Source organism: Rhinolophus sinicus, linkage group LG06 (genome assembly GCF_036562045.2).
Source record: "Rhinolophus sinicus isolate RSC01 linkage group LG06, ASM3656204v1, whole genome shotgun sequence".
Taxonomy (NCBI): Eukaryota; Metazoa; Chordata; class Mammalia; order Chiroptera; family Rhinolophidae; genus Rhinolophus; species Rhinolophus sinicus.
In genome coordinates, this window is record NC_133756.1 from 41,770,626 (window position 1) to 41,785,742 (window position 15,117).

Sequence of the window (15,117 nt, forward strand, 5' to 3'; positions counted from 1 at the left end):
AATTATGTTTACTTTAATAACTGATATAGCTGGATTTATAACTACCATCTATTTTGTATTTCCCATCTATTTGCTGTCCCTTTTTCTTTCCTCTCTTCTTTTGAAGTAACCAAATATTTTATTAGTTCTTTTTTCTCTATTAACATGATAGTTATACATATATTTACCATTATTATAATGATTATCTTGGACATTAGAACACCCAATTTTAACTTGTTAACCTAATCAAACTGATCAAATTTACCATTTCTCCAATAAGAATAGTATTTTACAACACTTTAATTCCATTTATCCCTCTGCCTTTTGCATTATTTTTGTCATATACTTTAATTCTACAAATATTTTTTAACTCAACAATAAATTGTTTTTTTATTTTTTGTCCAATCAATATTCAATTATTTTAAATGATATATTTACCTGTTCTGGTTCCATTCATTTCTTACTGATTTTTGTGTTTCTCTTTAGGATCATTTAATTTTTACTTTAGTTCAGGTGCACTGGCAACAAATTCTCTGCTCTGCCTGTCTGAAAACATCTTTATTTCATCATTTTTGAAAGATATTTTTGCTATGTATAGAATTGTAGGTTAGAAGTTTTCTTTCAGCACTTTAAACATGTCATTCTACTGTTTTATGACTTCCACTATTTATGTCAGGATTAAAGGTAATGTGCTTTTTCTCTCCTGTGCATTTAAATTTTTCTCCTTTGTCTATGATTTTTCAGTATTTTGACTAAGACATGCCAAGTTGTAGTTTCCTTTGTATTCATCCTGCTTGGGGTTAGCATAGTTTAGCTGAATCTGTGGTTTGATGTTTCATTAGTTTTTCTCATTATCTCATTAAATGTTACTTCTTCTCTATTTTCAATCTGCCCTCTAGTTTAAGACATTATTAAACACACCATTTTACTGAATCTAATATCCTGTTTTCTGAGGTATCCAATTTGATGCTATCCAATTTGATCCAATTTCACTGAGTTCTTCATGTCAGATATATTTTTCAATTCCAGAATGTTCATTTCATTGTTTCATATATATTCATATTCTCTGCTGAAATCCCTATCTTTTGATCTGCTTTCAAGAATTTTTTTCCTATTTTCTTGAACATATTAATGTTCTTATTTTAATAAGAACTTAAAATAATAATAAATGAACTTATCTTAAGGTTCTTGTCTACTAACTCCAAGTTCTGGATCACTTCCAGGTCTGCTTCTGTTTTTCTCTTTGTATATGGTCACAGTGCCCTTATGTACCTAGTAATTTTTAATTGATTGTGTATAGAACACTGCATATTTATTATTTAAAAAATAACTACTAACAATACCATTTTCCATCTAAGAAGAGCCACACTTTTCCTCTGCTGGGTAGTTTAGAGAGTGGTAGTCTGACCACTTCTAGTAAATCAGGGACTGAGTTGAATTAAGACTGCCTTATAATTTTAGTAAGACTCATTCAACCTGTAATTTGCCCATATTCTGGTGAGGCTCTTCAAGGTTTTAAATTGAAGGCTGGCAGGTCTTTGTCCCCTCAACATAGTAACTTTCACTACGTTTTTCTGGCTTAGATTTTTGTCCTATTGTTCTGTGCAGCTTCAGAATTGGGCATTCAAGCCCCACTAAAGTACCTAAAACTGTACTTTAAAAGGTTGCTGAGTTGGTTAGAGCATCGTGCTCTTAACAGCAAGGTTGCTGGTTCGACCCCCACATGGGCCACTGTGAGCTGCGCCCTCCACAACTAGATTGAAACAACTACTTGACTTGGAGCTGATGGAAAAACACACTTAAATAAAAAGTTAAAAGAAAAAACACTATTCAAAGGTTGCTCTGTCCCCCTTAGCGACCCTTTATCAGAAGTTCCGTCCAGATTCCTCTAGCATAGAAGTGAACAACTTTTTTCTGTAAAGGACCAGACAGTAACTCTTTCAGACTTTCTGCCATACATTCTGTCAGAACTACCCAACTCTGCCATTGCAGCATGAAAGCAGCCATAGACATTAAGCAAATAAATGAAGGCATGAACATGGCTGTTTTCCAATAAAACTTGATTTACAAAAACAGGCAGCAGGCCAGATTTGGCCCATGGGGCCTGTTTCGCTGATCTCTGCTCTTGCTGCACCCAGAATCAGTAAGTACACCTAAGGGGAAAAGTAGCTGGAAATTGTCAGTGTCAGTTCACCATGGTCTCCAGGACTGTCAATGCTCACCTGCTATGTTCTTCAGGGATCTCACCCTGAAGACCTTTGTCTCCTCAGAATTGTAAGACTAGTAAATTCAGCTCTGGTTTTTAGAAGTTTTCTGCTTTAGTAGTTAGTTTTCCTTCAGCTTCAGAATTTGGCAAATATTTTAAAAGGGAAACTGGTCATGTGATTGAGAAACATCTTGAAAGGGAAACTGGTTTTATGATTGATTGACAACTGTGTCACTCTAGCCTCACACATCACCAAATATTGTCCCAGTTTCTCTACCCACAAGAAATGACCCACTGCCCAGATTCTCACCTTTGGCTTATTCCCCAAATCAGCACAACACAAGGAAAAGTGGCGGCAGATTTTGAGCTCATCTCTTTGAAGTTTTCCCAAATCTGGATTTTTAGCTTCTCAGTCCTTATTGCTTCTGTACTTCTCTTGTGTCTTTAAAATATATATAATTTTTGTCTGGTTTTTCTAGTTGTTCTTGGTAGGATCATAAGTCTGTTGCAAATTATTTCATCCAACCCAGGGTCAGAAACTGTATGCTACTAATTTTTTTTTTTCTTTAAAGATTTTTTTTTTTTTAATTGGGGAAGGGGAACAGGATTTTATTGGAGAATAGTGTGTACTTCCAGGACTTTTTTCCAAGTCAAGTTGTTGTCCTTTCAATCTTAGTTGTGGAGGATGCTGTTCAGCTTCAAGTTGTTGTCCTTTCAGTCTTAGTTGTGGAGGACATATCTCAGCTGAAGGTCTAGTTGCCATTGCTAGTTGCAGGGGGTGCAGCCCAACATCCCTTGCGGGACTCAACGAATTGAACTGGCAACCTTGTGGTTGAGAGCCCACTGGCCCATGTGGGAATCGAACCGGCAGCCTTCGGAGTTAGGAGAACGGAGCTCCAACCGCCTGCGCCACCGGGCCGGCCCCTGTATGCTACTAATTTTGATGTTTAATATTTTCATTCTCACTCAGTTCTAAATATTTTTAAATTTTCCATTAATACTTTCATTTATTCCAAGAATTACTCAAAATATGTTTTAAAATATCCACACATATAGATTTTAAACAATTCTTTTTTGCTACTGATTCCAGCAATTATATTGTGATCAGGAAAAAAAATGTTCCATAAGATTCCAACACTTCACAGCTTTTTCAGGACCCACTATGGGATCAATTCTTAAAAGTATTACATTTGGGCTTGAGAAGAATGTTTATTCTCTAATTGTTGAATATATGAGATCAAGCTTGTTAATCATGTTATTCATATCTTCAATTTAAAAACACTTGGGGGAATTTTTTTTTTTCAACCCATTTCTGATAATGTGATATTGAAATCTCCTACAATGGTAAATTTATCTACCTTTTTTTAAGTATGTAAATTAAATATATATATATATATAGTCACTATGTTATTAGGTAATTGAAAGTTTAACATGCTTTATCTTCCTGGTGAGTAAAACCTTTTACCATTAGTTACTCTATTTATGCTTGCTAACACCCTTTCCTAAAGTCTATTTTTCTAATATTAATATAACTACATAAGCTTTCTTTTGGTTAGTAGTTGCCTGGTAACCCTTTTATTTTTAGCTATTTAATGCCATTATGTTTCCTATCTGTAGTTAGATTTCTTTTTATCCTAATATGATGATCTCTTTTAAACTAAGATTAATTTATTTAAATTCATTGTTATAAGCAACATAATTTCATTATTTCTTTCTCCCTACTTTGTAATTTCTATTTCTCCTGGTTTGTTTTCCTTCTATTTTTCACCTTCACTCCTTTGCTGCCTCATTGATTTTTTTTTTAATTCCACTTTTTCTCCTGTACTGCTTCTCGTCTTATTTCCTCTACTTCTGTTCCTTGCACTCAGACCATTTAACGGTCATTCTCAAAATATAAAATGCATACTTTCCAGACTGCCTAAAGCTATTAAAACTGACTACTCTCCCCGCCAACAAATAACACTCTCAAAATACTTTAAAACCAACATATGCTCTCCTTATATAATACTGTCAATAAATACAGTAGTACTTTATCTTACTCCCCCAAATAATTATCTTCATCATCACTATTACCATCATAATTATAAAACAGATCCGGTTTTTGCTTAAACTTACTCACGTTTTTACTAATTTATGAGCACAGCATTCTTCCTTGCACTCAGACCTCACTACCACTGCCTTCTTTAGGAAGTGTATCCCTTTAGATGTTGTTTAGTTAAGAGTGTACTGATTCAAAATACTCTCAGCTTTTGTATGTTTGAAAATGTCCTAATTTTTTACTTATTCTTTAATGGTAGTTTATCTGGGTAACCAAGTTTAAGCTGACAGTAATTGTCTCAAGCCTTACTACCCACAAATGGACCTACAGCCATTTGTCCTCACCCTCACACAAAACCATTCTAACTCAAAACTCTAGATTTCTACATCAGTAATTATCATTTAGAGAGCCTTGCTTTCCATGTTTACTCACCACTAGGGTGTTAGTCCCTTATATGTCTTTCTCAAAGAGATTTCCCTATTATTAAGGAAAGTGGAGCTTCCTAATCAGAGGCACAGTTCAGCCATGGGCTCTTACAAATCCTTCCTGCCTCACAGATAAAAGGGCCTGCAGCCGGATAAAGGACACGGTCCGGTAAAGACATGCTTGCATTAAGGTGCTCCTGACACCCCTTGGGTTGGCTCTAGGAGAGGGACCCCACCCACAGATAATCCTTTAAAAGAGAGACAAAGAATCTGAGCTTACTGCCAACTGCTTAGGGAAGCTGCATGTTTGGAACCCCAGCTGCGACTATCTAGAAACTGTGGGAAGTTGAACTTGTGCAGCCCCTTCTATTGAATAATGGCATGTCACCACTTCTATTTCAATCTGGAGACAGCCAGAAATACCATTCATCAAACAATATTGTTTGTCTCCACACAACTACTTTCTTGGTAGCTCAGCTTTGTATTTAAAAATGCCTTTTAAATAATTTATAGAGCACGAAGTTATTTTATCATAGAAGAGATTTTCAGAAAAATTCAGTCAGCAACAATTCCAAAAGTGAAGTCAGTTGACTGTTCTTTATTATTGACTTCAAACCACCTCTCTAACTCATTTAAATTTCTTGTTCTGGAAAAAGTGAAATGTTACACCTACTTCTGAATATTATAGGGTAGTCTTTTATTGAGAAGTGTTTCCTTCTAATGAAATTTTAAACTATGAATGCCAAAGGCCATTAAAGTCAAGTTGTGTTGTGTTTTTACATCTAATGTAAAAATGAGATTTCTCATATTCAGAGTCAACTCATTGGCAACTTTCATGTATTCTTTATTACTAGAAGTTACCTAATTTCTGGATACTCAAGGTTTTACTGCGCCTAATTTTCAAAGAATTAGAAAGAAAAAAAACTATCCTCAACACTAAAGTCATACAAGATATAGTTTAATCATTTTGTATGATTTAGAAGATATATATTACAGTGTTTTAGCATACTAAAGAGAAATCATTATGAGCATCAGTTATTTTTAAAGGCTGTTAGAGTTTTCCCTATCATTAGATAAAAGATTTTAAATATATACATCATGTCTATACAAAACAGTTAAAGCAGTTACAACTTCTTCTATAGTAAGAAGCAGAAATTGAGGGTGGTATGTCTAAGCCAGAGATTGCCTGTACTCATAATTTACGTCTCATCATATAGCTCATTACTACCTGTCTCGGTAGCTTAAATCAAAAATGCAAAGGACTGTCCAAAAGTATGCAATCTTTAAATCAGCTAAGAGAAACCTAAAATACTATGTTCCTACTCCATCTCTCAATATATATACTCTCTCTCTCTCTTTCTCTCTCTCTCTCTCTCTCTCTCTCTCTTCTTTATATATATGGTATAAAGAAATAAACATTTTAAAAATCAAGTATACTAATTTTAGTACAACCCAGTTTAAAGTTCTCACCAAGTATTTGAATCTCTGAGTGGCAATGTCATTCAGAGCAATTAAACTAGATCCACCATCACTCACAGTATTGTACAAAGTAATTCTCAACCAGAATCCACACTTAGTTATCATGTGACAAATTCAGGTATTCTGAGATCATTTCCTTTGAATTTTTGCATTTCATTAATTTTAGTTTATACTCACTTTTGAGAAATCATACTAGAAAATATTAATTAACATTAGAAACTAATCCTATCAGAAGAACAAAGAAAGACTCTTAATATTGCAGTGAAAATGAGGGTGATCAATCTCACTGAAAAAAGACATTCCATAACAATATTAGCTGCATGCTTCCCTTAGTAAAAGTACTTTCAGAATAATATATGGCCAATTTCATCAAATTAAACAAAGTACAGAGTCTAGAATATCACTGAGTATGACAAGAATTTGTATACATCAATTACAAACAGAGAAAGATGGAGAATAATAGACTTATTCAATAAATGTTTCATGAAGAAACATAATATGTTCCCTTTCTCACATAAATATTTAATTACTATTTATATTACCAAGACAGGACCAAAATCAAACATGATTTATTTCAGCCTCCTGACTTTCCTTAATTTTAAAGACAAAATTAATTTTGAAATAAGCATTTTTAATTACCTGCCATCTTGCAGGAATTTGTCTATTACAATCAGAAAAATGCACTGTAAATAATATTTACTATATCAATTTAATAAAAAGTCACATAAATGACTTTACTTGCAGTTCTAGGTACCATTTGGCTTTATTAAAAATCATTTGTTATGAAATTTCAAATTATTGATTACCCCTGAGAAAAACCACAGTATTCCAATACACTTAACAGCTGTGCCCCAAATTGGTATCAATTGTGAAGGATGTTGCTGGCCAAGCCCTCATGGCCCTGTCCTTTTTCCAGGTTCAGTTTTACCCCCACAATAAAATCTATATACTTTAATGCTAACATTATGAAATCAAAATAAGTATTATAAAAGATTGATGGGTTACAATAATGAACTAACACTTATAATCATTAGTAAGACAAAACACAATGAAATAAGCATCAAGTCCTGAAACAGATTTTTAAAAAATCAACTACACGGGTAAGTATGGAAAGGCCAGGCTAACAGTAATTCCTGTCCGAACAGGCAATGTGTGGCATGGCTGACAAAAATGCAAATGAAGCTATAGAAACAGAGCTACAGTCCACCAGATAAAGACAGTACCACTCCCACAGCACCATGTGCCTTGGAGGAGAGACACCGGTATGGCTGAGTTTTACATGGCATGCTCTTAAAAATGCACAGAAAAAGTATGCTCATTACCCCCAATCCTCACAATAACTGTAAAGGTAGAGAGTATATCAACCTTTTACAGATAAAATATCTGAGTTTCACCAATATTAAGTAATATGCCTAAAAACATAAAGCAAGAAACTAAACTAAAATTTGAATGCAAGTCCATTCACTTCTACACATTTTCTAATATATCAAACAGCCTTCAAGTTTCCTTAAAGCACTGGGAGGGACAATTCGGTAACACCTCACCTTTAGAATACTTAAAAATCGGTTACAAAGCCATGCCATGATTTCAACAGAAAAATGACAGTTGCTGAAATGGGATTACAGATAGATATTATTAACATAAATGTCTTCTGCCTTTTGCTTTCCCTAACAGCTACAGTCCTAAAGAGTCATATATAAATCAATTTTTTAAAATTGAATCAAGTGTTCCCCACTAATAAATTATAAATAACACCTTTATCTTTATTACTAATTAATCATAATCTTCACACAAACATAAGATTTTATGATCCTTCAATTTTTTATTAAGTATTTAATAATATGCAACCTATTTCTAAAACTATGCCAGCAGAGTAGCAATTCAAAAAGATCTTGTAGATTTACCCACTTTATAATCAAAGTTCCACATTATTAGGTATATTAAAGCAAGACAACTTATATACAAAAGAAATTTTTACCATAATTTTTTCAACTAACAATTCAATATTAGAAGTATTTTTCTCTGTCAGCGGTCTAAAGAAACAAATATCATGATTTGGTGTTACATTCTACCTTCAATCTTCAGCATTCAAAAATGATTGCTCCATGTGTACAAACATGTAATTCTACTGCCATCTTCTGGTAAATCACAATTTCCCAATTCTTAACACTACTCCAAATGAGAAACCTCCCAAATATAAAATAACTACTTTATGACACTAGATTAATAAAAGCAGAATACATAATTTTTCCAAATAGCCAAAAATATACTAAAAATAGCATTCTAGCAATAATTTTTATCAGAACATATGCTATGTTCTCTCAATAATGTTGAACATTTATTGAGAACATTACTAACTATATTTAAGGCAAAACTAACAGCTTTAAAAAAATTAATTATCTTAATAAACTTATGAAGTGCCATTATTATTTCCATTTTACAGAGGAGGAAATTGAGAATCAAAGAAGTCACCCAGTTTGCCCAAGGTTACAAAGTTAGTAAATGGCAGAGGCTCTGAATTCAGATGCTAATTCCAAAGACTTTGACTTTGATTATTATGCTATAACATCCTCTATAACGTCAGATAATAGACATGAAATTAATTTAACTCATTTAGGATATTAAAGCTTAATTTAGTGGAATACAGCAATAATATAACAATTAATAAGTAGACCAAGAGAGTCAAAAAACATAGAATCAAAGAGTTAAGATGCCTTTAACGGCCAATAATCTACTTTTTCATATAATTCAAAACTTTATTTGCTAACCATCCTAATGGTTTAACCTCTAATGTTCTACAGAGGGTACCAAAAAATATATATACACATTTTAAGAAAGAAAACAACTGTATTAAAATTGTAATACTCAATATATACCGATAACAAAAGATGAATACAAGTCATGTGTATACATTTTTTTGGCATTTAAGAAACCCCAACAGTTTCTTAAATAATTCCATATCATTTTTAGATTTCTCACAATATAAAATTTTAGGTTCTATATGTTTAGTATTTAAATTAAAATTAACTTTGCTTTGACACATTTTTAAATATTAATATACGCTAGTTGGAAATCACTACCTCTAGTAAACATATATTTACTAATTTATACTCAGAGGTTTTACTTATGCAAAGAGATACAGTACTACATTCTGCTACAGTATTTATATACATTGATTTCTTAAAAGTCACCAACCAATGGATGTTTTTGTTAACTGTAGGTAGTGAAATAAACTGCTTTTAGAAAACTGCTCCTAAAATAATCAACATATTATTTTGAAACTGTAACACTAAAGAACTTTATTCAATGTAAAATGAGAAAATAGATAATTTTTCCGTTTTAGTGTCTTTATAAATCAAATAATCACATCTAATTTATGTTCTGAAAGTGATTTTAATGAAATCCTAAACAACTGAAGTGACTAACAGTTATAAATCACAGTATAAAATAAATGGCCAAATAAGATACTTAAGTCACCCCAATAAATTTAATTTTTTAAAAAAAAGATACTTAAGATGATACAGAATTATACTGATGAGTAAATCACTTTGAAAAATAGAGTAGTAAGTAGAACAGTAAGAGAGAAATCCTGTAACCTATTGTCTGAACCATGTTGGTAAATCTTTGGTTCGTAAAGTTTCATAACCATATCAATGTACTATGAGCAACTTTCAATGAACAGTTTGATCACAATGTTTCATGTTTCTCACAATCTACTTTGCCCAACTACAAAACAGATGTTTCTACTGATTATGTACATTTAAATTTTGATTCAATTTCCTAGTAAACATTATAGAGACTAGAATTCATATGTTCAATGATATAATAAATACTACAGTAGGTTCTTTACATTTCCATATAAATTTTGGAATCAATTTGTCTATCTCCACCAAAAAATGAAAAAGGCCTGACTGGGATTGAGTTGATCAACAACAGAATCAGTAAGATCCCAGATCCCAGAATACAGTCAATATAAAAATTAATTATACTTCTGTATTTGAACAACAAATGGAAAATAATTTTTTAAATGTCACTTAAAATAGCATAGTAATTAAAGATGTGGAACAATTATTTGTAGAAATGAAAAATGGTACAATAACTATAAAAATGGTTTTGAAATTTCTTACAAATTTAACATGTATTTCTACAATGTTGACCCCGCAAGCCTACTCTTAGGTATTTAACTCAAGTGAAATGAAAACTGATATTTGTATGTAAATGTTTATAGTGGTGTTATTCATAATCACCAAAAACTGGGGGCAAAAACAAGTATCTTTCAATTGATGAACGGATAAACTGTATCACATGCCCAGCAATAAAAAGGAACAAATTCCTGATACATGTGACAACAGGTAAAAATATGAAATGCCTTATGCCAGTAAAAGAAGCCAGACTCCAAACGGTACGTACGGAATGTATGATTCCATCTATATGACAACCCCGGGGACAGGAAACAGATCAGTGGTTTCTAGGGATATGAGGGAGGAATTGGATAAAAAGGGGCATAAAGAAATTTCTTGTGGTGATGCATAGGCACGGTGATTATCCGAGGGTATGCATTTGTCAAAACTCAAAACTATACATTTAAAAGGGTGATTTTATTGTAAATAAATTATACCTCAATATTCAAAAACAAAAAAAACATTGAACAAACTACAGTTGCACACAACATAAATGAATTCCAAAAACATAATATTAATAAAAGAATCAAAACATAATGTTTAGGGATACATGCTTAGGTGATATAAATAAAATCACCTAAGAGTAAGAAAGTAAATTCCATAAAAGTTAGGATAGTGGTTAACTTTGAGGGGGAGTAAAAGGGAAGAAACTGGGAAGGGGCACATAGATTGAGGGAGCTTCCAGTGCACCAACATTGTTCTATTTCTTTTTCCGGTGGTTACATGAGTAGTTCGTTTGTGATAATTCACTGAACTATCTTTTATATTTTACATCCTTTTAAAAGAAAACAAGCCAAGTAACTCGGAGTAAATTGTGAAAGAATACTATAAGAATATATATATATTTAGAACTATGAGGCATTCCTAGATTCATTATCTTGGCTCTATTATTTATTAGATGGGTGACTTTAGGCAGGTTTCTTAACCTTTCTCAGCCTCAGTTTACTCATCTATAAAAAAGTGGATTCCGTTTTTTCTTGGGCAATGCCTACAGAATTTAGACTTCTATACTTTGTTTAACACTAAAACATGCCTGCATTTTTATATCTATAAGCTGGAGGCTATTTTCCCTATAAAGTAAAGACACAAAACTGGTAATCTAAGTAATTATGACACGGACTTACTACTAGATTCTAGAAAGCTGAACTCTTTCAGGAGGGCATGCTGTTTACTTGTCTGCATACTTACCAAAGTCAACCCATGTATACTTAGATGAAGCAGTTTAGAATCAAATTGTATAAGCCAAGAATATTACAATCAGTATTTATTTAACCTCATTTGTTCTTGCGGATAAATTAATAACACAATTAGTAAGACATATGCAGAAACATAGTGTTGTTACTAACTACCTTATTCAATATCTAAGTTTCAGAAGACATATAAAAAAATTATTTCATATAGTCCTGCAGTCAATTTTATGTATTAAAGTTCTTCATCATATCTGGTTTTAGTCTAGTATACTCTAATACACAAAATATGAAATACAGTATGAACAAATCAGTTCTATTGTTTCCCTAATAAAGGTAGAACGTAATATTTTTAAAAGTATATTTTTAACAGCAATGACTGCATTGATATTTTTAACCTAAGAGCTGAAAAGCTACATATGCATTCTAGCCCATAATTTCTTTAATAAAAGTTTTTGTAATATCTGATCTCTCATGAATATACTTTTCTCAAAACAAAATGATTGCCATTCACATTTGCAGATAAGTAGCACCTATATATGAGACAATATTTCTAGCATCCATGTAAAAATTCCTGGAACATGTTGGGAACTTAATTCTTCAAAATTCATTGGATAACCTGTACCAGTAAACATGAAACCATCTGTAAGCAATGTTCTAAATAAATTTTATTTATAAACACTAGAGGGTGCTCTAATTCAACAGGCCTGGTATCTGGCTTTGTAGCTTAAAATAATTTTCTCCTCAATTAAAGATAAATTAAGATACTCTTCAGTACCAACTATTTTTGCATCTGATATAATCCATGGAGATAATTTATGAGATAAAATTCCACTCTTCCAGAATATATAATATTTTGTTAGGTGGAGAGAACAGAAAGTAAGTACAGAAGAAGTATAAAGATAGTTCTTGCCTATAAAGGAAATTAATACAATGGTCAGATGGTTAAAACAAAGTGTATCTTATTATAGGCTTAAGTTCAAGGCAAATTATAAAATGAATCTGGTAAAAGATATATAGCAGTTCAATTCCAATTTTAGTTGCTAAGTATTAAGATATAGTTTAGCTATTGTACAAATGTAATTTGAAAGTCAGTATTTAAATAACAAATAAAAGTAGTACCGCTATATATTATCATCTGCTATCTTAAGAATATATTTTTTTAAGCCAACAGATATAGGAAATTGGAAAAGAAAAACTCCAAGGCCTTGAATATCCAGAATAGGAAATAATAATAATAACAGTTTTAAATCTTCATAAGAGATGTATTTTATGCGAGTTTTTTAATTTATTTCTAAAACATTCATAAGACAATGGCAAATCGTTGAATATTTCAAAATTGAGAGTAATTTATGTTGCCATTTGCCAACCCAGAAAAGTTCCCTGGAGTATGAGTTTCCAACAGACAGCATTAGACAATCACAAATAACAAAGATTCATACCTATTAAAATATATCACCTATATATTTCAAGAAATTGGCTACTGAAACACCATTTAAACCTAACAAAGATATTTGGCCTTTAAAAATGTTTACAGAGAAAAAAAATGGAACATTATAAATATTTCTAAAATTCATATACCCAAAATCAGCCAATTTTTCTTCTGTCTCTACACATACACACACACACACACACACACACACACACACACACCTACACATGTTGAATGCATGCAGACTCACTGCTCACTCACTCACACACAATCCACTCTCCAAGATGGGGGTAACCTGGCTTGTATCTCTCTCTCTCATTCCTTTCCTTAATAAATTACCAAGAGCCCCCAAAACATCCTAAACTGTGGCACCTGTTGATAGATAATCACTCCAAAGTTACAATAATCCCAGATAAATTGTTCCAGATTAACAGAACACACCACTAGGTAAAAGCCAGAAATGTAACCGAACCAGACTCACAAACCACCCAGACTCTAGGAACCAAAATACATGGCACTCAAAGAACTAAACAGACTGCTGGAGCCAAAAAAAATTCTGAACGTGGAAGCATTGTGTTCTAGTTTGAACTATGCATTTGGCCCTCATTCCCCTTTTTACGTTCATCTGCCTTGCATCTAACAGACTCCAAGGGCCCTTACTACACACTAAATGCCCAGCTGCCACCCTCCCTGTTCAATGTCGCATCATTTAATACCTTCTACTGCAACAGGTGACAGCATACACACTCATTAGAGAGTGTTAACGTTTGAAACATTCACATACTTGCTCTTTCATGAAGATCTTCTGAACCATTATGTACTCGTCCATCCCAGAAAAGCACGGCTCTGAGACAGCCAGTTAACGGGAAAAGTTTTGGTCCTTAGCAAGTCTCAAATCACACTACTACATTGTATTTTGGAATTATAACATAATCCTAATCAGGATCTGAGCTTCTCACTGCTATTTATAGCTTTTACCCATAAATCTGAAAAACACAGGGCCTACATAAAGTGAAGACTGGGTAGAAATATGTCATTTTATTTACAAACACCAACTTTCATCTTTTAAAAACTATTGTTACATAAAATTTTACAGATTGTGAGATAAAAGTATTCTATTCAAATAATTTAATGTGAATAAGAAAAAAACAACAGCAAAAAAAGGGAAAGAAACAAATAATTTAAGATGAATACCTGCTTTCCATTATTTCTAAATCCGGTTGCAAACTAATAGTCTCTGTTGTAATTTCCACTTTCCGTACACTTCCGAAGAAATCAGTTATCAGGACATTTTTAGGATCCCTCTGAAAAAGATCCGTGCGATGCCCAGGAGTAGACACACAGAGGCTTTTGGGACATACCTGAAACTGAAACAAATACATAATAATAAATACACACACGCCCACATATACATACACCTTTTACTAAATCCAGTAACACAATATAACAGAATGCAGTGTATTGTTAAAGCTCTCCCAGCCTAAAGAAGCTACAGATTCTAAAGATATGAAAAAATGCTCAACATCACTAGTCATCAGAGAAATGCAAATCAAAACCACAATGAGATATCACCTCACCCCAGTCAGAATGGCTATCATCAACAAGACAAATAGTAACAAGTGTTGGAGAGGCTGTGGAGAAAACGGAACACTCATACACTGTTGGTGGGAATGCAGACTGGTGCAGCCGTTATGGAAGGCAGTGTGGAGGTTCCTCAAAGAATTACGAATAGAATTGCCATATGACCCAGCAATCCCTCTCCTGGGTATCTACCCAAAAAATCTGAAAACATTTAGAGATAAAGACACGTGTGTTCCAATGTTCATTGCAGCTTTGTTTACGGTGGCCAAGACATGGAAACAACCAAAATGTCCTTCGATAGATGAATGGATAAAGAAGTTGTGGTATATATACACAATGGAATACTATTCGGCAGTAAGAAAAGATGATATAGGAACATTTGTGACAACATGGATGGATCTTGAGAGAGTAATGCTGAGAGAAACAAGTCAGACAGAAAAAGCAGAGAACCATGTGATTTCACTGATATGTGGTATATAAACCAAAAACAACAAAAGAACAAGACAAACAAATGAGAAACAGAAACTTATAGACACAGATAATAGTTTAGTGGTTACCAGAGGGTAAGGGGGGCAGGGGGTGGGAGATGAGGGTAAGGGGGATCAAATA

The 15,117-nt window shown here is 32.9% G+C and overlaps 1 protein-coding gene across 1 annotated transcript in view; it reads right to left on the minus strand.

Annotated features, from left to right (window-relative positions):
- The window catches only part of PIGK (phosphatidylinositol glycan anchor biosynthesis class K), a 111,149-nt gene that overhangs the window by 41,378 nt on the left and 54,654 nt on the right, over positions 1 to 15,117 (minus strand). Inside the window, exon 9 of the mRNA XM_074337057.1 lies at positions 14,122 to 14,294. Coding sequence (XP_074193158.1) covers positions 14,122 to 14,294 — 173 coding nt within the window. The remainder of the gene's footprint in view (positions 1 to 14,121; positions 14,295 to 15,117) is intronic.